Source organism: Nannospalax galili, unplaced genomic scaffold (assembly GCF_000622305.1).
Source record: "Nannospalax galili isolate Female #2095 unplaced genomic scaffold, S.galili_v1.0 scaffold709, whole genome shotgun sequence".
Taxonomy (NCBI): domain Eukaryota; kingdom Metazoa; phylum Chordata; class Mammalia; order Rodentia; family Spalacidae; genus Nannospalax; species Nannospalax galili.
The window spans coordinates 3051896-3076593 of record NW_008360314.1 but is presented as its reverse complement, the minus strand read 5'-3'; the positions used below and the strand labels follow the sequence as shown (position 1 = coordinate 3076593).

The following is a 24698-nucleotide window of genomic DNA, read 5'->3' as shown; positions in this document are numbered from 1 at the left end:
GAACAAGTTCTAGGAAATCTGGATAAAGCTCCACATTATTTGGGTTCTACTAATTATCAAAATTTGCACAATATTTCTCAGCATTTTTGAAATGGGATTTATTTTAAAGTAACAAGAAAAAATTTAAAGTAAATGATTAATCCAAGACATTTAGGTACTGTGATGGTTAGTGTTATCAACAGAGTCTAAAATCACCTGGGAGATGAGCCTATGGGTATACCCGTGGGGGACTATCTTGATTATATTAATTACACACAGCCATGTGGATGACATCCTTCCCTGGATAGGAAGTAGAGAAGTAGAACTGAACAGCAGCATGTACCATTTGTCTTCATTGTGCATACAATGTGACCAGTTGCTTCGAGCTCCAGCTACCTTAACTTCCCCACCATGAACTGTAAGCCAAAATAAACCCTTCACCCTTAAGTTGCTTTAATCAGGGTATTTTACCACAACTATAGAAAAGACAGAAACTTTAAAAGCAGAGAACCAGGGCTGGAGAGATGGATCAGTGTTTAAAGGCCCTTTCTACACAATCATAAGGACCAGAGTTTGGGTCCCAGCACCCACATAACAAACTGGGAAACCCATGCCTGCTTGGAACCTCATCTCCAAGGGGGACAGAGATCAGAGAATTCCTGAGGCTTGGTGGATTTCAACCTGGTCAAGAAAATATGAACCCTTTGTTCAGGGAGAGACTTTGCTTCAAAAGAAATAGGCAGAGTGACAGGAGAACATCTCATCTGATCTCCTTCTGTTTGAACCCGTACACACACACACACACACACACACAGATTTTTTAAAAATCAAACAACTTCAGTAGGAATAGGACTTCCTATCTATATATTTTTAAGGTAAAATACTATTAATGAAAAATACTTTTCAAACTGTCACAACCAAAACATTTTATCACTTAGCCTAACTTTCTTTTTAGTAAGGTTTCATTAATGTTTTAATCTAGTATTTTAGTTAAGTCTCACAACTCACTCCCATCACTGTGTTGATCATTGTAGTATACTGGCAGCATCAATTAACTCCTAGTTTATCATCCTCCCTGACTGACAAGATTTTACTTTTCCCTTTTTACTAAAATAAATTTGGTCCCTCTCTCCAGTGTCTGCCTACTTTATGGGACACACAAAAAATCTCGTTAACTAGATATAAATTGAGGTAGACCCTGTACCAGAATGTCACACTGAGAGGCAGATCTTGTGAACGAAATTTTTATTTACACAATGTATCTAGAAGTAGATACATAAATTTTTATACAATTGATTTCCAAAAATGTGCAAGAAATTACTATAATTTGCTTACAAACCAAAACACATTAAAATCAATGGACTTTGGATAGTTCATTCTGTGGTGTTCTCAGTACAAATGGTACACACCTGATTTGAAACATACAGAGCAAGTGTAAACTACAGCAATCTGGATTGCAGGTATTTAAGTTTCATGGCACACCAACAACTAAGAGACTTCCTCACCCCAATATGTATACTATTAGGAAATTCTAAAAGAATTTATCATCTCTGGGTATAGAGTTTGGATCACTTTTCAAAAACAGTGAGTATACATTTGCCATGTTATGACTAATCAATAAAAAGGGTGTTATAAAAACTTTTTTTACAGGATTAAAAAAGTATTAAAAGAACAAAATTTGTGATTTCTAACGTACCAATATCTTTAGAATTTTAAAGTTATTTATGGAACTGGCTACTGTTCCTTATTAGAGTATTCAACAAAACTGTCTATTGCTGGTAGTGTGATTTCATTTTCAAATTAACACTTCACATTCAATGAAAGCAATTCTGTTTAAATCAAAATATATTATTTTGAATCATTCATATAGCAGTATCTTTCATATTCAATGTGAAATGTATAATAACATTGGCATTCCTGAAAACAGTTAAGAGATGTGTAGCACTAGGAGAGATACTGTATAAACCTGTGAGATCATAAGTCATATTTGTCCTGTTTCAGTAATACTGGCTCAGAAGTTATGATGTACACTTTGTGTTTTGTTTCCTCTATGCCAATGATTTAGCCTTTTGACACATGACTTTCTTCAATAGCAAGATGGTTGCCCTATGTAGCTCGTTTCCTTAAAATTATTTTTAGTTCTATGGTCATTTCCTGTGATATGTGACCTTTTAAATTTTCAGATTATTGCACCAGGTAGAAAGAGAACAGTTTTCCTTAGTGAAAGAATGAGATATTTTTCAAGTACTTTCTATAGCATTCTTATTTATAAAAGTGGTAGGAAGCCTCAAAGCAACCTGGCATCTATCATGTTCAGTGATGAAATATCTGATTTAAAAAACTGATTCACTTGTCCAAATGGATACAGCTTTCCTGTTATTTTTTTTCTTGTCCTAACTCAAGGTTTTTAAATGTGCAGATTGTGTTGTATCACTTAAGCTCAGAAAGTTAACCAAATTGCATCTAAGCCAAGCTGCCGGACACAGACTTCTCTTTCTACTTTACCAGAATGGTGTGGTGCCTGTCATATGAAACCAATCATCCACATTGTCTCCCACCTCTGTCAAACAGGTGTCTGTCTACATAAAAGTAGAAACATTGCAATATACCTTTCTGTTTGTGAATATTATTTCTTGGCAAATGCTTTGATAATCTATAAACTATCAGAACCCAATGATTTCAAATTGGATTAGGATAGGACACATTAAAGCATTTTATACTATGAAAACACAAAAGGACAAACATCAAGGTGGTTTCTGAATTAGAATAAAGATTCATCCTAAAAAAACACACAAAATCCAATTTTAGAAACATTTAGAACTTGACACTGAATGGGTACATCCTAAATACAAGGTATCATGAGAAAATGTGGGGAACAGGCTATGATCATATGAGACTGGTTGGGGTAGTCAAGAGACTTCTGTGGGCCATGATCTTGAAGAGGGCATGTAAATGCTTCTAGGGACATGAAGAAGCCATCTCAACATTTATCATCAATACACAGTGACTCTGTGACAACACCTGCCATCTAACATAGACGTGTAGGGACTTTCAACTCACCCTAGATATATTTTTCAGTTGTTTAAAAATAAATAGTTTTGCAAAAAAATAGTTAAATGTCTTGCATTAATTTGATAACAAGCCTACTACTCTGCAATAGTTTTTAATCCAAACAGCTTATAGTGAACACTTAAATTATATTATTACAGTATATTCCATATTCCATTGCATTAGATGAAAACATCAGAAAATGAAACTCTTTGTAACAAGGTACAATCAACATTCCATCAACAGTAAGTACCTTTCCCCTTAAAGTCAAAATACCATTAACACTGTAGCAAGATGACAGGGTGCCTTTTCTTGGTAGTATCTCAGTTCTAACCCCAAAATGTAGGGAAAAAAAGTAAAGACAAAAATATGTTTCAATGCTAAAACCAACAGATCTGATCTAAGACTTTTACTCTTGCAAGTGCTGAGTGACAGAACACTTTAAGTGACAAAAGATCTCAAATCATGTTCCATCCATCTAAGCTGGAAATTTTTCCTTTAAAGGTTGTGTAGCTGGAAATCCTTCTGAATGGGGCAGTCTTTAAATATAACATAGTGACAATAGTAATGATACTATTGCAGAAATGTGAAATTAATTAAGTCCACATTACAAAATAAATTTTTAAAATTGGGTATATCATCCTCTAACCCCTAAAACTGACACAATGATAAAAACTTAGAGATGCCAAATCACTTAAGAATTAAACTAAAACAAACCTGATCTCAAAAGCCTGTTCTCAAAAGCAGTCACAGTACAAACTGGGCTTCAACATATTTGTTTTCTCATCATGCTTCACTATTTCCAAAATATTCAACTAATGTCATTAAGGGTTGCTGCTTCTGTGGTCAAAATGGTCAAACCCAGTACACACTAATAAAACTACACAAAAGAAAGATATAAATCCAACTTTAAAATAATTTTTCTATTCAAATTAATTTATAACCTTACATAAACTTTAATGTAAAAGAATCCAACTTATTTATGAAACTGAATTATCTTGTCAAGTTTATGGACAAAAATGTTGACTAAAGAAATCATAGATAAAACATTTAACCAGAGGAAAGCACAGATAACATACACACACACGAAAAAAAATGCTCACAAGAAACCAGGGTCATCTCATTTCTGTAATAATGGTTTGGGATCTATAGGTCTTTACATTACGCCAATTTGTACCCGAGTTTAATGACAGGAAAGGCAACAATTTCTAAATTGGGCATATATTTGATTACAATTTTCTAATGTAAGGCCATTGTTAAAATAGATAAACCAGAAGATACAAATGAAGGCAACAGAAAATTTCAACTTCTCATAACCAAAAAATTAGCACAACCTTAAAAAATAATTAAGAAAAGTGTTGCAAAAGATATGCTATAGATTTGCATTCCATAACCAAGATTATGTCAATTCATAATTCTAAATAAATCTTTTTAAAATATGAGATTAAAAAATCATTTTTCAGTGTATATGTAAATAATGTTTTATCACACACATGTTTATTCAACACCATCATTTGAAAAATGGGCCATTTAAAGTTATAGTTATTCTCATTTTAAGTTTCATTCAACTTTACTTAGGTTGAATACACATGAAATGTGCTTTTAATGCATAAGAATCACAGTGGATAGCAGCAAGGACTGGGGGAGGGTAAGGAAAATCTGGTCATTCACATTGTGATTATTCTGCACATTAAGGAAAGATAATTCACACTTCTAGACTCTCAAGACATCCCTTTCCAAAAACCAAAATAAACCCAAGATGCCTTGCAGACACTTCCCCACCCTAAACAAATCGATGACTCTTTCACACATAAAACTAAAATAGTTATGGCAGCAAAAGATTTCGATGGCGATGTAAGTTTGTAAACTGTGTTTCAATCTCCTTTTCTGAATCCCAAAGTGCACGATGCAAGGGTCTCAATCTCTCAGTAGTGCTTCTCCTGTAAATAATCCTTCATTTTGTTTGGCAAAGGCAGTTTCTGAATTAAGTCTATTCTGGTATACTGACGTATAACAAAGCGACAAAGGTACTGCAAAGAACGCACCTGCATGAACCGTGACACCGGATGGGTCAGTCTGACCGGGTAGGTTGCAGATCCAGGCAACCGAGACCTTGAATAACAAAACGCTCCGTTCTCAGAGTCCCTGATTGAATGCTCAATTAAGTCAACTATAGACGTATGCCCTTCCACATCTGGCTGTTCGTAAAAGCTAAACCTACCATTGGAGTGCTCGATTCTAGTGTGAAGTGTTTTCCCATGGGAGCGAAAGCTCAGGCTCAAAAGATATCGGTCATCAGAGCTATCCCGAACAAGAAAAGAACCATCTGGCACGTTTGCCAGCTTCCCCTCAGCCTCCCAGCGTGTGATCGGGCCCCAGTACCACCCTTGTTTCGCAAGCTTCTTCAGCTCCTCCGTAAGGCTTGTCACAACCATGGGACCACTACTTTGAACGGAGTCATAAACTCTCGCAACCCCGGGTGCAGAGTTGGGATCAAAATTCAAATGACAGCGCACGCTTTCAGCCACGTGGGCATCCGTGCCCGAGAGACCACTGAAGTTCCTTTGGATGGGGTTATTCTGCATTGGAGGTAGCAACGGTGAGAGGGGAGGGACGTCGTCGGGACCTGCTCTGGGGCTCTGCAACATGACTCCCGTGGTGCCAATCAACAAGCCATTCATTGATGGATCCACGAGGATCTCAGGGGCAATGACCAGGTCCTGGTCCAACTGACTGTCGTCCTCCGCAAAGGTGCCACCTGTCCCCGGCGTGGGCACGGCGGACACCTCCATGGGTGAGGACGTGTCCAGGCAGCAGCTGCGCGGCCCTTCCAGAGCACACATCCCGTCGTCTAAAGGCACGGTGTACTGAAGATAGTCCTGAGACATGAGTCCGATAACTACAGGCACGTGTTCCTCCAGATGGAGGCGCAGGTCCCCGGGCGAGCTAGGGCTGCAGTGGGGCTCTGGGCGGGGCTCGAGCTGCAGGTCGCGCAGCTCCCTGGGCTGCAGCTCCCGCAACTCCCTGGGCTGCAGCTCCCGCAGTTCCTTGCGCACACCGTTGACCGGGCCCGGGCTGGCAGCATGCACCAGCGCCTTCACGCGCATCTCCATCTTGATGCACGTCTCCTCTGAGCTTGTGGGTCGCAGGGGCCACGGTGTGGGGCTGTAGTGGTGGCTGCGCAGTGACGTGGAGCGGATGGGTCGCTGGGCCCGCACGTCCTTGAGGCCACCTGGCGCAGAGGCCGACGAGAAGGCGTCTTCATCTGTGGACGCAGTGCCGCCCTTACCCTTGGCCTTCTGTTTGGCCGACAGCCGCCTCTTCAGGGTGCCCATCAGGCTCTCGCTCTTGGACCTGTTCTTCCCTTTCTCATCCTCACTGCTGACGTCGCAGCTGGCCATGTCTTTACCGTAGCAGCTCCCGAACAAGGAGTCATCTTTCCCGAAGTCACCGGCAAGGGACTGGGGCTGAACCACCATGAACTCGGTTTCGTCTTTGCTTTTACTTAGGTTGAAGGATTTTCGAAAGGTTTTCAGACTAATTTTCTTCATTATGACTAGTGACCTAATCCAAGGGGGTCAATTTCTCTCTGGATGCTATCCCCAGACATCTGGAGGGGCCATGAAGCTGCATTGATGAACTTTCTCCAGCTTCATTTAACCTCTGGAGCTCTTTTCTAAATGGGAAAAAAAAAGGAAAAAGGTATTAAAAATAACCCTTAAAAGATTTGTTTTCCACATAAAACTCTTCACAGGAGTTTTAATTCCTTAGCTTCAAAACAAGACCACCTACATCTATTAAGATGTCATCCCAGAGTGAGACAACCGCTACATGCTGGGCAAACACTGGATGGATGTTTCAAGAACAGCCTATTGTCCTTTATTTCACACCCTGCTTTTTGCTCTCATGTGTACTGCACAGACACACAGGTGCTCAGTCCTTCCGATCTGACCCAGGCTCATCTTCAGCACAGTTCTGACTAGAGCCCCTTGCTGCCCAGGCATCGCTGTGGGAACAAAGCATAGTAAAGAAGGCTGTACACACAGTGGGACCCAGCAAGCTATATCCTTGCCTCAACAACTTACACAGATTTCAAATATTTAAACATCTTTGAAAATAGAAAAGTCCATTTCTGTGAGTGGTCTAGAGAAGGCTCTTCATACACTGAGCTTCTTGAGAACAGGACCTGTTGGCCTCCACATAACCAGTGCTCTAGCTCCCTGGGGAAGAGGAGTGTGTGCAGGCTACATGCTTTTTACCTACAGCTTAGAGCAAAACTGATTGGCAAAAGATTACAGCTCTAACTTTCTCTGATTTACTAAGCTCCTACTGCACATGCAACAGTGCAGTAACATTCAGGCTAGTAAGTTATGATCTTCTGAACTCAGTAAAAGAGACAGATATGAATGGTATATTATAATACCATCTGAAACACACTGGAAACAAAGGTGGAAGTTGAGGACAAATGTTCACTGTTAATTATAGATAATTGTTTGGTGTGCAGACAGAAACTGCACGAAATCATGTTCACTACAAACCACTCAAAGCTCTCAAAGGATCAACTACATCATCTCCACAAAAAGCAGTGACAATTTTAACAATCTCACTGTCATCTACTGTCTTTGAAAGATACTGTTAAAAATACGATACTTTGAAATATTTGGAGCATGAGCTACTTTTAAATATTAAGCTGTACATTAAGTGAACTAAATAAATATCCCACCTTAAGTACCCAAGCATAGAGATGTGACCTGTGACCAAGTAGCTGATTCTGAGATGGCAAGTAACTCCTCTAAATCTGGGGTTCAAATGATTCTGTTTCCCACTATCACAAATCCAAACTACAGACAGGAAAAGCATTTGGCAGGTATCTACTTGAAAAGTATTCCTTTCTGAATCGCCAATGTGTATACAGCTCAATTCTAATATTAAGAAAACAACCCTAGGTATTAGAAAGTATAAGTTCTATTAAGCCATATGGTCTTTTATCTCTTTTCTGAATTTTCTAGGCAAAGACTACTCTGGAATTTTTAAGAGTATCTATTTTCCTGTTTGCACTTCCAAATATATATCCCATCTTTTTATAGGATTACCATCTGTCTCATGCCTCAATAAATGTTCTGAATCAGTCTTGCTGCTTTTCTAATTTCAAAATTTTAAGTTTACTCATATACTTGAAAATGTGTATGATGGTTCACAGGAAAAGGTTTTAGACAATTAAAAAATACTCTACAGGGCTGGTGAGATGGCTCAATGGGTAAAGACACTAGCCACTAAGCATGATCACATGAGTTCCATCTCCAGGCCCCACATGGGAGGAGGAGAGAATCACCTGCAAGTTGCCTTCCAATCTTCACACGTTCTGTGGCACGTGCATGGCCCTCGGCACACACAATAACTGTTTTTAAAAAATTTAAATAAAAAAATATTCTGTAGGCAGAAAATAATATCAGCAGATAATTTGATTTTTTTTTTTTTTTTTTGAGACAGGGTCCTAAGCAGCCCAGACTGGCCTCAAACTCACAATGTAGCCCAAGGAGAAATCTCAACTCACAAGCCTCCCCACTTCTACCTCACAAACTCTGAGATTACAGATGTACACCATCAGACTGGTCTCCATACCCTCTTTTTATAGGAATGGTTTCAGATAGCCATCTAACCATTCACATAATACCTAATGCAAAACTAAACAGACAAGTCAAAACATTATTTAATGCCAACCAACACAGCAGCTTTGTCATCCTCACTTTTAAACAAGGAACACAGGTCTCAGAAGTTAAATCCTTTGTTCCTGGGCAGCAGCAGGTTCCTTCCTATGCCAAATGCCCTGCCTACAAGGTCTCATCCCCAAATTAGTGTTCTTCACTTTTCACCTTCTGGATCTCTTTACTCTCTTAACCTTTTTGAAAATCCTAACAGCTCTTTGAGGACCACAAAAAAAACAAAAAAACAAAAAAAAAACTTTATATTTTTGAAAAGGAGTCCCTCTCTAAGCCTGGAACTCATCATTTGGACTACAGTGGCAGGCCAGTGAACCCTGGGGATCTGTCTCTACTCCCTTTCCTCTTAACTGGAATGATAGGAGTTGTGCTGCAACACCTGTCTTTCTAAATGGGTCCTGGAAATCCAAACTCTGATCCTCATGCAACAGCAGTCTGCTGGTTTCATGGAAGTGAGAGGCTCTTTTGATCATTTATAAGAATGAAAGTACACATTTCTCCACTGGCGGACTGGGTGCAACTTCCATCCATGTACAGGTCAGACTGCACCAAAAAAGCATATTTACCTTCCTGCCTCCACACAGGAACTCTATTAGACTAGACTACCTTCATCTCCATCTTAGAAAAAAAGCAAACTGAGCCTTAGGTAGTTCAATAACTTTCCAAAGTCACACAGAAGTGCTGAGTAGTTTGAGCACTCACAATCTGGTGATTTGGAAACTACCACTTACTTCAACTTATTAACATGAAGTAAGGCAACTCACAGCAAGATCAAGACCACAGAGAAGCCAGTCTGCTTGAATTCACTCCATAAGACCATCTCCCAGAGGTCTGGATGCCAGGGTCAGTTTTCTCATCTGGAAATTCAGGCAAAACCAGTACATACCTAGGGAGAGACACCTCTGGCATGATGGAATGAGGAGGCTACTGAGTCCTTTCCTCCAAAGTACCTGGGAAGCTGGGCTCACCATCAAATTGCACAGAAAAACATGCTCATGAGCACTTCCGACCTCTAGAGAAGGCAGTGTGTGCAGAGGCTCACATGGCTGAGAGCAAAAAGAATCATCAGAAAGAGAGGCAGGGATACAGCAGAGACCAGCTTCTCATCAGGAACAAAAGAGGCCACAAGACGGTAGGATGACACACTCAAATGCTAAAAGGCATTCTGTTAGCCAAGAATTCTAAAGCCAGAGCAATGCTCCCAAGTAATCAAGAAAAAAATTAGCATGAAATACAAACATTCCTGTATGGAGAAGAGGTGGAACTGCTAAGAGGCCTGAACCACAAAGCAATCTGGAAGGAAAGTGCCTCAAACAAAGCATCACTTGGCAATAACAAGTGTTGGTGAATGTAAAACACTATAAATTATTCTCATCTCTTAAAAGACATCAGTAATAGGGGCTGGAGAGATGGCTCAACGGTTAAGAACATTGACTGTTCTTGCAGAAGACTGGGGGCAAATCAATCATTTGTGGGGGGAAATCATCTTCATGCTATGTATACTAGGGGGAACACCACGAAGACCTGACTGACAGAATAAGCAGAGAGAGAAGAGCAAGGGCATAGAGGACCTGGGTACTAACAACTAGTTTTGAGCATTTGTTTTAAATTCCTCATTGTTTAGGATAAAATAAAACATGGCTCAACAAATTTTAAAAAATGACATTATATAAAGTATGTTCTTTGACAATAATGGAACTAAATTACATACCTACAACAGAAATCTGGAAAACCATCAAAGAGTAGGAAATTAAGTAAAACACTTCTAAATAATCCATGGGCTGGCTAAACCATAAGTGAATTTCAAAAACTATTTTGAGCAGAAGAAAAATCAAAACATAAAGTAGAGCCTAGAAAAACAATGTATACTTAGGCATTGTGGCATGTGCCTATAATCCCCATACCCAGGAGAGCTAACCCAGAGGTTCTCAAATTTGAAGCCAGTATGGATTACATACAGGAGACCCTCTCAAGAGGGGCAGAGACAGAGAGAGACAGAAAGACAGGGAGAATTTATAGCATAAATCACAGTAACTCTTAAGGAAATATAGAACTAAACCCACTGCAAAAAGAATAAAGCAAATGTTAGAGTGGAAACCAATAAAACAGATGACAGAAAATCTCTAACCGATTTATGACATAGAAGGCAGAAATACTTTGCAACCATTCCATGAGGCCAGTGTTTTCTGATACCAAAGCCAAATGCAGTAAGAGAACTAGTGGTCAGTACCCCTCATGAACAGTGATCCAAAAAACTTAACTCAATATCAGCAAAATGCAGAAATTATGATCAAATTTTTTTTGGATTTTCTTTTATGTGTGTGCACCACAGTGTGCATATGGAGGTCAGAGGACAACCTGTGAGAGTTCTTTCCACCACGTGCCCAGGGATTGAACTCAGCTCATCAGGCTTTGTGGCAAACCCATTTACCCACTGAACCATCTTGCTGCCCCATGATCAAGTTGTTTTAACAACAATAATCAATTAAAATACTAATGAAGAGGGACCACTTGATGATCATCATCTAAATAACTTTCATTACAAAAAGCACTTATGATACGGTGATATTTTAGTAACTTTGATGTTGCTGTGATGAAACATGATGACCAAAGCAATTTACAGAAGGAAGAGTTTGTTTGGGTTTAAAAGTTCCAGAGAGATAAGAGTACTTCTTGGCAGGGAGGCATGGCAGGCGGCAGCCAGAGCAAAAAGTGGAAAGCTCGCATCTTCAGACACTTCCAAGAAGCAAGGAGAGCAAGCTGAAAGGGGGGCAAGGCTATGGACATATAACTCTCAAAGTTCGCCACCAACTGGGGACCATATACCAAGTGTCAAAAATACTTAAGTCTATGGGGGACATTTTTCATTCAAGCCACACAAGTGGCACATTCCTGACCCCTAGAAATCTCTTCATGTCAAGTCACACAGATTACCAATCCCTCTGAAACTGAAATCTTTTCTCCTATACTTCCTACAAACAGTATTCAAGTTTTGCCATTCATATTTAAATCCTTTACTTTTACTAATCTAGTATTGATTTATATGTGAGGAAGGGATTAATTTTTCCACATTCACAGAAAGTATTGACTCTCCTAAGAATCAAATTAAAATAGCAACAACATTTTTCAAAAGTTTAATCAGTCAAAAATTTTCTAATGATGTTCTTCAGTGTTTAAAAGTATCTTAACATGGTTTTACAGATTAATTCGGCAATATTCATGTCTTAAAAATCACAATGCTAGAGGGCTGGAGAGCTCACTCAGTGGTTAAGAGCACTGGTTGCTCTTGCAGAGGACCTGGGTTCAATTCCCAGTACCCACATGATGGCTAATAACTGTCCATAACTCCAGTTGCAGGGGAATCCAATGCCCTCTTCTGATCCAGGGCCACTGCATGACACGACGTGGGTGCGCTTTACAGACATCCAGGCGATACATTCATACACATAAAAATAAAAATGGTATTTTTAAAATTATAATGCTATTTTTATGCATCTTAAGAAATAACAATGGTACCTGAATTATGATAAAAATTAAAAACATCATTGGGGCTGGAGAGATGCTCAGTGGTTAGGAACACTGTTCTTGCAGAAGACCCGGGTTCGAATCCAAGCACTCACATGGCAGCTAACAACTGTCTGTAAGTCCAGTTCCAGGGGATCCGACAGCCTCTTCTGTCCTCTGCAGGTATTGCACAACACAGGTGCACTTATCTACATGCAGGCAATACACTCATACACATAAAATAAAAATAATAAAATATATTTTTAAAAAATTAAAGACATCCTAATTTCCAACTGTATGAGAGCAGGGAACCAAATGCTGGCACATCTACACAATAGAACTTTGCGAACCACTGAAACTGGTATTTATATAGTTATAAATAACATGGTGGAAAGTTCATATTGTTCATTTGTTAAGCGCAAAAACACAGGAAATAAAATTATACGTAAAATGTGGTCTCAATTATGTAGAAAGAATAGAGAGGAAAAGTAGAGCAGAAAGAAGTGCTGGAATGGCAGGACTCTGTGAGCAGGTTACTTCATATGAATGTAGTATTTTCACAGGAATAAAATTGGAGAGTTTGTATTTCTCTGAAAATTAATTTTATTAAAAAGGGACTAAGTAAATGGACCAAGTTAAAACATAAGGCTCCTTCTGCCAGTGACTCCACACTGCTAAACAAAGAATAATGCAATACAGGTGACGATCTTTGCCCCAGTAGAGCCTAGATCAATTCTTCCTCCTTTTCACTTCATGAAAAAGAACATTTTGCAACCTGACATACATTTTTGTATTCACATATATGTAAAGATTTCATACACACACACACACAGTGAGTCATGGTTTACTGGCCTTACATATTCCCAGTTTAATGACGACAGATCCACTTTCAATGGTACGCGTCCCTCCCTATTCAGTTACAGGCCAGAGCTAACCACTGTAATCACTCCTGAGCATGCACTGCCTTCAGCTCCCTCCTCTACTCTTACACCACAGTACTGGTTGAATCAGCTCTGCCTGGACCACACCTACACCCATGCCACTGAGAAACACTGGAGAAACAGTCACTTGGATTGGTCTCACTTCATTCTTTTGACCATTGACCTTAAGTCAATCCTTAATACTGTGTAAAAATCAAGCGTTATTTTTCTGATCCATTCTCTTTCACTGACCACTCCAGTCTCATCTTTCTTCACCCCTAAATAAATATTCCCTTCACTTTAACCTCAGCTGATGGCCCAGTTTCCAAATTTCAGACATCAAGAGGGAATTTGGGGGCAAGGGGCAAAGCTCAGCTCTGGAGTGCTTCCCTAGAGGGTGTGAGGGCCTAGGTTCAAGCCCTAGCCCCAAAAGTGGGGGAAAAGGGAGGGGTCTTGGACTCTATCACCATGTCACCACTTAGACAATGTTTCCACATCTACTTCCACTTGGCTTTTTTCTTTAGGCACCCCAACCCCACTCTTACAAACCTCATCTCCTAACAACTTCCCCTGTGTTGGGTCATTCCTAAAATGTTATTTGTCATATAAGCACAAAAACAAACTTGCCCTGGCCCCACTCTCTCCACAGCTTGGCTCCATCTCTCTAATTTCCGTGGACATCTTTGTCAACTGAGCAGCAACAATCCCTCCTGCCATCTTCTCTCACAGTCACACCAGAGCTTTCTCCATCCCCAGCACACAGCAGCCCCAGGGCTGCTTCTCAGTGCTTACCTAAGGTGCACTGACACCACCTTTCCCTTGAATAACTTTACCTCTTTGCTGTAAGGGCAACCTCACTTTGAGAACCCTTTGCTGTTTTCCCTCCAGCCTCCTCACAATGGAGCACCCCAGCACAGAGGCTTGGTCACCTCCTCTCCCTCTATGACACCCCCTCATGATTTCATGTTCATTCTCCTGGTGCTTAATAGTACCTATGCATTATCCATGCCCAAATCCTATCTCATCATTTACAGGCTAATTATATTCAACTCCTTTCTTGACACTGCACTTGGATGTTATAGATGGATGAGACTTAACAGGTTTAACACTAAACCCTGCATGCTCTCCATCTACCTCCAAACCTGCTCTACCCCCAGGCTCCCACACTTCTACTTACAGCTACCTCCTCCTTCCAGAAGCTCAGATCAAAGCATTCAGAATCATCCAACACTCCTTTCCTTTCCCAGTACCTCATATCGCATGTCATGAAATTCTAATCTCAGCTACCTTCAACACATAGGCAGAATCCAGGTACTTTTGCCAATAGATGCCAGCTCCAGTCAGTCCTCTCGCATTACTGCAGTAGCATTAGTGTCCCTGCTTTTTCTTTTGGCTCTGTAGTCTTTTTATCCAACTGGCACTAGTGCCCAGCGATAGGCTGGCACTGGCAATTGCTTCTATTCTAAGTAACAAAGCCCTTCACCTTTCATTTGGGGGTCTCAAGTCTTCTGACAGCTCCTTAGTTTGCATTTAGTTAGGGTCAAGTATCTGACCCTTCACAGTTTCTGACAAGTACATGCAAACAAAAATAACTGAAGCATAAGAAACACAGTAAAATTTCCTTGACTTCTTTCAAGGCCTGTAAATCATACCACAATAAGCTCTACTTTAAAAAGCAAAATGGAAGGAGAGATGGTGCAGAGGTTAAGAGCACTGGCCCTTGAAGAGGGCCAGGGTTTGATTCCCAGCACCTTCATGGTGGCTAGCAACTGTCCTTAACTTCAGTTCCAGAAGATCTAATGCCCTCTTTGGGCCTCTGTGTGCACTGCACGCACAGGTGCACTTATATGCATACAGTCAAAACACATAAAAAATAAAAATAGGTAAAAAAAATAAAGCAATATGGAGTACTTTTAGGGCTACAAAGGTGGATTTACTCACTATAACCAAGTTTAAAAATGAATGTAAAATTACCATATAATTTCAAATACAATAAATTAAGATAATTTATAATTATAGAAAAAGTCTTAATAAATTTTCAATCAGGTTTATTTGCAGGCTACCAACACTAAAATATGGGGAAACACTAGCCAAAGTTTTCAGGTGCCTCTGAGTGAACCTCTTTACTGAGGCCCATTTTCCCCATAGAGGCTTAATCTCTAAAACATACATGGAGACTCGGATGTTTAACCTGCACAGTAACTTTTACACAGACATTTCTAAGAATCTTTCATTATAACTATGTTTTCTACATGTCTGCTAAATTGAGCAGGAAGCAAATATTCATATATTTAACATACATACAAAAAAAAAGTTTTGCAGCTAGCTTTTAAAAATTATTGAAAAGTGGGGCTAGAGAGGTGGCTCAAGTGTTAGGAGCACTTGCTATTTTTCCAGGGGACCCAGGTTCGACTCCTAGCACCCACATAGCAGCTCTGGCTCTGTTACCCTCTTCTGGCCCTCGTGGGCACTACACACATACCAACAAACACAGTGCCAGTCAAAACACTTGTACAAATAATTTTTTTAATTATTGAAGAATTTTAATTTCTCCTGAATTATTTTAGATACTTAACATGTGGCAATTAAAAAGCAGTACACCACTGAGCATGATGGTGTATGTCTTTAATCCCAGTGCTTGGGAGACAGAAGCAGGTGGGTCTCTGTAACTCTGAGACCAGCCACCAGGTCTATATAGCAAGTTCCAGGCCAGCCAGAGCTACATAGCCAGACTCTGTCTCAAAAATAAAAATAACGTAGTACCAACTCACCACTATCTTTATGTATATACACACTATTAGACTCTAATATATACTTTTTTTTTTTTTTTTTTTTTTTTTTTTGAGACAGGGTCTCCCTGTAGCCCTAGCTGGCCTGGATTCGCTATGGAGACCACACTGGCCACAAACTCTCAGAGATCCGCCTGCCTCTGCCTCCCGAGTGCTGGGATTAAAGACATGCCTCACCATGCCCGGCCTCTAATATATCCATTTTTATGCAGTGTAGACACTAATTCAAAGCATGAATGGTATAATAATAGGAAATACTTGGTCTTTGTCTCCAGTTCCTGATATGGTTATGCTAAAGCCTTAGAATTTCAAGAGTGATCAAAGTATCTTCTTACTCAAGACAGTCATCTTTCAATCACACCCAAGTTATACTAATGAAGTGATCTAGAGTGAGGATCTAATCTTCAACATAAGGCTAGTCACTAGGGAGAATGCATGAATATAGTATGGAAAGTTTTGGCCCAACCCCCACATCAGAGTGGGGAGGAGGACTATAAACTAGATTTAACTAGATCCCCAGCTTCTGGACACAGGGAGTACTAGAAGGGCAGGGCACCCTAGTATGAATCACCCCAACACTCCATGCAGCCTTTCTACTTGGCTGTTCCCAAATTATGATCTTCAAAATAAGTCAGTAAATTAAGTAGTGTTCTACTGAGTTCTACAAATAAGCTAATCAGAAGAGGTTGTCATAGGATTCCCTGACTTATGTATGACCGACCAGTCAGACAGACATTGGAGCTGGTCAGGACTTCTAGCTGGCATTTCAATGGGGGCAGTCTGTGGACTGAACCCCTAACCTCTGGGGTCTGTGCTAACTCTGGGTAGTGTCACAATGGGTCACATGCAGTTTTCATTCTGGAGAACTGGTGACTGGTATTAAAACACATAGTAATGAAAACACCTATTTCTTCACCATATACCTGGGCTAGGTCTTCTATAAAACAACCATTAAAATTTCAACACACTGTTTTCTCAATCATAAACCAGTAGCCACCAGGGAAGTACTGATAAGGAAATCATTTGCAGGCTGAAAATATACTACCCCTAACCTAGTATTAAGATGCTTAATGATCCCCACCTTATTGATTGCAGCATAATTACAGCAGAAGGTTTGAAAAGATCTACTATAATACTTTGTGATACAATGCGTAATAACCTGGCCTCTATTTTAAATGCAATTGTTTTTAATGATTCACTTATATACTGTTATAACTGACAACTGCAAATTAAAAATCAATTAACATTTTAATAAACGTCAACAGAATTTTTTAACTAAAATATTCCAAATTCTCTGAAGAGCTCACACTCTGCCTACTGAAATAAGTGTAACCTTGCTGGTTAAACCACCAACCCAGGAAAATCCTTTAAGAATTTTGGGCAAACCGAACTAGGAAGATCCAAAGATCTGCATTCTTCCAGGTTTGTTTTCATTCTGGGGCAGAGGTAGGACAGCAAAATAGTGCTACTATGAAATTTCTCCAATAATTTTCACTTTTTTCCACATTTAATGTAATTTGTTTACATATAAAAATCTCTAAAATGTCCTGAACTATTAAAGTGAAAAAGTTTAATTTCTGAAAAGCAACATACACATAAAAATAACTGAAAAGTAACAAAATTGCTTTGATTGTCCTCAGAACCTATAGATCTTACCACAGAAGCTCTAATTCAAAATGTTTCTGCATTAACAATTCAAATGTTTCTGCATATAAGCCTTTTCTCTTTGCCCTAAACTTACAAGCTTTTAGTTAAAAATAATCTCATTTTCCGTAATTTACCGAAATTAAGAATGAGGTTTTAGAATAATAAACTTGGGATATAAAAGATAATCACATAAGATTATTAAATGTATAATGAACTAATGTAAACCTCATTCATTATCAACAGCTACATGGGGTCTTGGAGCGCACTCATCATTTAAATTAACAATACAGCCCTATTAAGCAAATAATGTAATAATCTTACAAAAAGATTGCTTTGTAAAATGATAATCTGACTGTTACTGATAGCCTCCAAAGATGAGATCTACTTTTTCAAATGACCAAACTTGGGCTGGTGAGATGGCTCAGCAGATAAGGGTATTTTTCACCAATCCTAGTGACCCAAGTTTGATCCCCAGAACCCACATAGTGGAGAGAACTCATTCCCATAAGTTGCCCCAACATCCACAGGTGCACTGTGGCACACCCTCCCTCCCCAAAGTAAGTAAATAAATAAACAAATAAATAAAATGATCCAACATAAAACTATTTGTGTTGCCCATTGCAGAAAGCAGGGTTGGGGGCTAGGGACACAGAATTTGGTAGAATGTTTGCTTGCTTAGCATGGATAAGGCCCTAAGTTTGACTTCTGGCATAAGAAAGAAAAAATAAAAAGGAAGGGAAGGAAGAGGGAGGGGAGATGGAAGGCAAGCCAAGTAGCTTTGTGTGAGTCCCAGATTAAAATACAGTTCTTGAGCAGGGTGTGGTGATACAGGCCTATGATCCTATCACTTGGAGGTTGAAACAGGAGAAGAGAGAGGAGAATAGGCTAGCCTGGGCAACACAGTGCATTTCCAACCTGGGCTACATAGCATGAATAAATTGTAATTAAACAACAATAAAGTAACACACTTGTTATTCTTACCATTCCCCCTATCCCCAAACAAGAACCAGAAAGCAAAAGTAAACTATGGTTGATGAGAATAGCATTAACTGGTCCTGGAGGTAACTAATCGAAGCCTGAACTGGGGTGCCCAGCTTAATGGTAGGACACCTCCAAGCATGTGTCAGGCCCCAGATTCCAGTTCCAGCTCTACAAAAATAAGCAAAATTCAAGTCTACTAGAAGTAAGACCACAAAAAACAGGGCCAAGACAAGGGACTACGAACCTGAACAAGTCAGATTACTCTTTAAAAAGAGTGCAGAAGGGAAAAGACAGAAAGACAAGAAAATAACACTCATTTTGAAAAATATAAATTCCATAAAAGAAAAACCAAAGAGTCCCCCACTCCCAAAGATTGACATGAAAAAAAGAAAAATAGCTAAAATAACCATCCAACCAATCAATCCAGGACTTCGTACAGCCAACAAGAGCTTCAGATAGGTAAAAGTCAAAAACAAAGAAGAAATTATAAATGGAAATTTAAAGTTCTTTCTAGACCCGAAGAACACAAGTTTACAGATGAGAAGGATCAATGCAATTGAACATCCCAAGAATAAAAGAACAATAATCAGGCACACCACTGTGAAATTTTAGTATGTAAGAGATAATTTAAAAGTCCCCAAAAAACTTCTAGAGAGACACAACTGCTAGAAACAGGTGGTAGCTGGCCAGATAGCAACAAGGAAGGCTGCGTGACAACAGAGCAATGCTTAAAGAGAACTGTTTTGAGAACTCCAAAAGAACTCTACCTTCAAAGTCATCAACCTGACAACTTAGTGACTCTCCTTGAACCTTCCACATTCCCTGGCTTCCCTGCAGGTCATATGATGGGTTCTGGACAATGAATAGACAGCATGTAACTTGTCAGTCCTCTCCACCTGCCAGGGACCATAGGACAAGCAACTACAGGAGTACAGAGTGATCCAAGGGAGGCCACAAGGAGCCCAGTCCTCTACAGACTGGAAAAGTGAGAAGCTGACCTTTAACCTTCAGTAAGATAAATAGTTAAAGGGGGTAAGGAATGGCTCCTCCTCCTCACTATTCAGAAAGTTTCAAGTATAAATTCACATCATCAAAAAAGAAAACAAGGAATTCCTCTTGGGCAGGGGAAAGGACTCCCAGATGGATGGCAGTCTCCTCCAATCTTCAGTTCTGTCCCTGCGGCTTTTATATCTCCACTAGGCAAACCGAGGCCATCGTCCATGAAGACACAAGCACAAATACCCAGATCCTGGGGTTAAATTAAACCACTGGCATCAAGGGCAAGAACTGTGTACATGAGACCACATTCTGAAATCCACTAGGGATGTGGCATGCATACAACTAAGCTAACTGCATAAGCACTATAGTCTGAACTGATTTTTTTATTTGTTTAATTATCTACAAAAGGATGAAGATGGGCTGTAGTCTAGAGAGCTCCTTCTAACTTGAAACTCTAATAATTCCACAAATGTATAAAACCAGTAAAATCCTGATACTATTTGTTTATCTATTCTGCCAGTCTGCGCTATTTGGTAATAATGTTATTGCCTAAATATGTTATTATTTTTTCTTTAAACCAGTGTCAATGAACAAAATGACTTGTTGAAAGGAGGTTATTTCAATTAAAAGCAAAACATCTTTTTATAGGGGCTGGAGAGATAGATCAGCAGTTAAGAGCACTGGTTGCTCTTACAGAGGACCCAGGTTCAATTCCCAGCACCCACCTGACAGCTAAAAATCATCTATAACTCCAGTTCCAAGAGAATCTTTTGCCCTCTTCTGACCTCTGTGGGCTTTGCATGACACAGGGGAACTTACAAACATGCAGGTAATACACTCACACACAAAAAATAAAAATAATTTTTTAAAAAACTTCCTTTTATAATAATACCATAATTATTACAAATATCAAAATTTTCATAAGGAAAGTAACATACATACAAAGTATTAAATTCACCAATGAGAATTTATCTTACTTTAAGTGCTTTAAGTGTGTTAACCCTTTTGCTTCAAGCATCTGGCAAGTTATTAGCATTGTGGTCAGAATAAAGTCTACAGCAAAGAGTTGGCTCTCTGGAGCACTTAGCAAACCAAGCTTGTCTATGCAATTCTAAAGATCACAACTAAATCATTAAATTTTTTGATAAAAATCTTCTATCTAATAGGAGTGACATGTTCCTTGGACTTTGCAAAGGAGACATTTCAAACACAAACATGTTAAATACAATCTCGTGCTGTCATTAAACGCCTGTGTACCAATGACCAAGCTCACCTGTTGGAATCTCAGGATGGCACTGACACCCTCGGGGCTTACTGGTGCCCTGATCACTGTTGGCACCTCAGTCTTCAGAGACATCTATTCTACCATTTCATTCTTCTCTTCTCCACTGCTTAAGAGTTGGCTTTGGGAAAATGGAATAATCATCACAACTGTCTCCAAGGTTGGTGCCTTTTCAATCATTTTAAGAAAATACTTTAGTGCGGTGGCTATAAAGGAATATGGCAGCTTCACAGGACACACCACAGAGCTGCAGAGAGGATGGGGTCCTCCTTGGTCTCACGCCAAGCTCCCACTACTGCTTATGCCATGGCCTGGAACACCCCCACCACACATACTAGCAGCTTACACACCACCACCTGTGCAGACAACCAGTCACTTCTTTGTCACATCCATTTCCTTTGTCACTGTGCCTCACATCCTTTTCCCACATTGGGCTTAACAAGAAAGCCCGAGTCTTAAACACAAGCATTGCTCGTTCCTCTGAATACTGCTTGATGACACATAGCATATTTTAAACTAATTATTACTATCAGCATTGTTATATTCTAAACACTGAACTATTAACATGCACTGTCTCACTTAAATTTTCATCTCATCTCTCAGAAACTTATTTTACAGTTAAACCAACTAAAACTCTTTAAAAAACAAAACAAAACCTATCCTACAAAAATCAAAGTGTTAAAATTCAAACAGATCTGCATCCCTGTAAGTCTATGTGATCAGTCAGTCTCCTAGGTATCCAGCATGTCAAATTCCAAATTAGGTTTCCTTCTTGCTTGATTCTCTGAAAACTGAAGAAGCCAAGAGGTTTCATATAACTGAGGTTTGACTTTACTAAGCTATGTAAAGTAATAACAAGGAAATATGCTCCAGAATGGTTACTTTCCACACTGTTCAAATAACCACACTTTCAGAAGTGAGGAAGATCTGTGATTCTGCAGCACAAGTCAATTCACACACATTATGGCTCCACAGGGAGATAATTCTCTTTGTGAGGGGCTGCTTGGGCCACGCAGTTTAAAGGTTTTTGATTTTACTAGTGCTATGATTTATTCAGCTGCGCAGATCAGCTTGGGCAGGGATAAATAGCACACAACACAAAAGGCTTCCACTATTGTCTACATAGCAAGCCTCTGCCTTTTATGGAATGAATATTGCACACACTTTCTGCATACCAGGTCCCTACTCAGAGGCCAAGTTCTGTGGGATGAGTTAGGGACATAAAGGGGAAAGACAGACCACCAGACGATGCAAGTGTTCTGCCCTCATGGAACCTGGACAAGAACAGATCAGAAAAAAGAGTGCAGAATAACTGCAGGCAGTATTATAAAGGAAACATACCTGACCATGCCCATTACTTGAGATTACACCAGGAGCCATAAGCTACTTAGGAAGATTCTCTGAGATGGGGACACTGGCAGTAAGGAAAAGAATGAACCCACCAAACAAGCAGTCAATGATGGACACTGTGGATCACTAGAATCACTGTGTCTGGAATGCTGAGGAATAAAAGGGCTGGGGTCCAACTGTGGTTCAAGGTAAGGTGCAAATCTGGTAGCCAAACTAAGAGTTTGCATTTACTTCATCAAAATGGATACTTACTATAACTCTGTGAGATGGATGTAGCTTCACATAAAGACTCAAACTTCCTCAAGGTCACATGGCTACTGGACACTAACACGTGACATGTTCTCTGTGTCCAGTGTAGAAACTGAAATCTTAAGTATTCAGGTATCAACGAGACCAAAAGCTCCCTAAAAACAACTGTCTCAAATAAGGAGAATTTCATGTTTGTGTGGCTCATCTATGAAGGCCCTGAAGTCAGGTGAAGTAAGCTACATCCTTAGTCCTAAAGCCTTCCCTTGTAAAAATAATAATTCTACAAAAGTACTCAGGTACCACAAATAGAAGTGCCACCTATAGAACTGAAAGATGTCAGAACAGAGAAAACCAAGCAGGAGGCATGCACATCCATCAGTTGAACTAGTTATAAATACTATGGGGCACCCGGCCACACACTCCTGATCTCTGTGTCCATGTGTGCACACCATCCTGTTTCTCCTGACTGATATTCTCAAGCATGACAGTGACCACGACAACTCAGAAATGGACCTAACACTTGGCCCTTTTCCAGGGTATCTCATGACTTCTAAGGAAGAGCACACAATTACCTTTATGAGTAAAATAAAAGGTTCTCTCAGTAACAGTTTCTGGAAAACTGGCCACAGTGGAGAAAACCGGTAGGTTTTTCTCTCAGAAGTTACACAAGATGGTCAAGAAGGTTCTTGAGCTTTGTTCTCTAAGAAGAGAGCCTTTCAAAACAACTTCTAAATTCCAAAGCAGAACTGGAGAAGACCGTGGGAAGGAAGAGGACTTGGAATGCAGTTGGTACAGCAGTGCTTTTCCACACCGCACCTCTGCTGCGGCTGGCACCAGACCTCTGCTTTGCCACTCCCTACAGGTGGCCCTAACAAGGAAAGACACTCAGAAGACACCCCAAGAGAAACCATGTTTTAGTTCTACTTATCTTCCACCATCAGAAGGCAAAGGGGTAAGGCAAGGGACCTGCTACCAACTCCAAAGATGCTTTAAAAGATAAAGATGAATAGAAGCAGCATTTAAAAAGTTACTGAATGGAGCTCTAGAAAAGCTAAGGTGAATAACCTGGGGAAATCTGGCCCAGTCAACCCTAGATAATAAACTCTAAGATCCAGTAAGAAGTCCACCATCTAGGAGCCATCATGTTCCAAGATAGCACGGATTAGCTTGGGTGATGGAACTGAAAGATTAAGGTGACCTACTTTTCTGAAGCAGGGATGGATCCTGAAACTTCTTCCCACATCCATGCACGCAGCACTTAGGAGAAATCAAAACACAAGAAAGCCACAGACTATCTTGCTACCTCTTCTGGATTTTACATGTGAAACCTGAAGGCAATGCCAGCCGTGTTTATAAATAGTGCTGACTTCACCGCAGTTGGTATTCCATTTGAAATTCGTTCATTCAAATAAACTGTGGCTTTCATGTCGTGGGAGTTGGTGCGTTAAAAATAAATGTCAAGGTAAACTGCTGCCTACTATGGCTGAGCTACTTCACCTCTGAGTAGGCAGGAGTTTACTTTTGTTTGATTACAAAGTTATCTTTATTCCAAGGAACACCGTAAATTAAAAACGTATTTGGAAGCGTCTCGGGTCTTAACTCACGTTATTACTGTAATTGGTATATGCGCATGGTCCTCAGCTAAGGCAGCGTGCTGCCTTAGTTAGACCTTCAAGAAACATTTGTTGAACAGAATTCGACATTATCTAGCTCACTACCGGAGGCCTCAGTTCCACCCCACAGTCTCCCCGGCCTCCAATGACAAAAACTGCGGATGGGAGTCCTGAATCTCACATTCCGACTACACACGAAGTTGGTGCACACACTACTTACTGCACTCCTTCCAAGTTTTGAGCCAGGACCTGCCCCTGGGAAACGTCTACAGTGCTGCTCATAGCCACAATGGTGTGTACCTGAAGTTGCCAACTCCTGGAGCACACGGGGAGGGCAGGCCTGTGCGGGATCCCGGCAGTTTAAATGCCTCAGCCCTTCTGCGCGTCCCTTCGCAGCCCCTCGGCCGGCGGAGCAGCCGGGGTCCCGCTAGGGACTCTGAATGTGGTCCCCAGACGCGACTTCCCGGCCCGGTGAGGACGGCGCAGACCCCGCGCTCCCGCTCCGGGCGCCCGGACCCGGCCGGATTCCTAGGCCCAGCCGCCGCCCAGGCCTCGCCGAGCCCCGGCCTCGCACAGCCGCGGGCCGCGGGCAACAAAGGCGACGGCCGGGCCCGCGC

At 40.4% G+C, this 24698-nt stretch overlaps 1 protein-coding gene across 4 annotated transcripts; it reads right to left on the bottom strand.

The window, feature by feature from the left end:
• Positions 1 to 1207: 1207 nt before the first annotated feature.
• On the bottom strand, positions 1208 to 24692 carry Socs6 (suppressor of cytokine signaling 6). 4 transcript variants are annotated; one of them, XM_029559530.1, is made up of 3 exons: positions 24382 to 24692; positions 20861 to 20990; positions 1208 to 6703 (listed from the first exon to the last, which is right to left on the bottom strand). In XM_029559530.1, the coding sequence occupies exon 3, from the start codon at positions 6576 to 6578 to the stop codon at positions 4953 to 4955; it is 1626 nt and encodes a 541-aa protein (XP_029415390.1). In that variant the 5' UTR covers positions 6579 to 6703; positions 20861 to 20990; positions 24382 to 24692; the 3' UTR covers positions 1208 to 4952. The 4 variants fall into 4 exon arrangements, with proteins under 4 accessions (XP_029415390.1, XP_029415389.1, XP_017651559.1 ...); XM_029559529.1 differs by lacking the exon at positions 20861 to 20990 and adding an exon at positions 6820 to 7033; XM_017796070.2 differs by lacking the exon at positions 20861 to 20990.
• Between the last annotated feature and the right edge of the window lie 6 nt (positions 24693 to 24698).

Bases quoted from the DNA above. Each gene is read 5' to 3' on its own strand.
- Socs6 (XM_029559530.1), bottom strand. From the start codon at position 6,578: ATGAAGAAAATTAGTCTGAAAACCTTTCGAAAATCCTTCAACCTAAGT.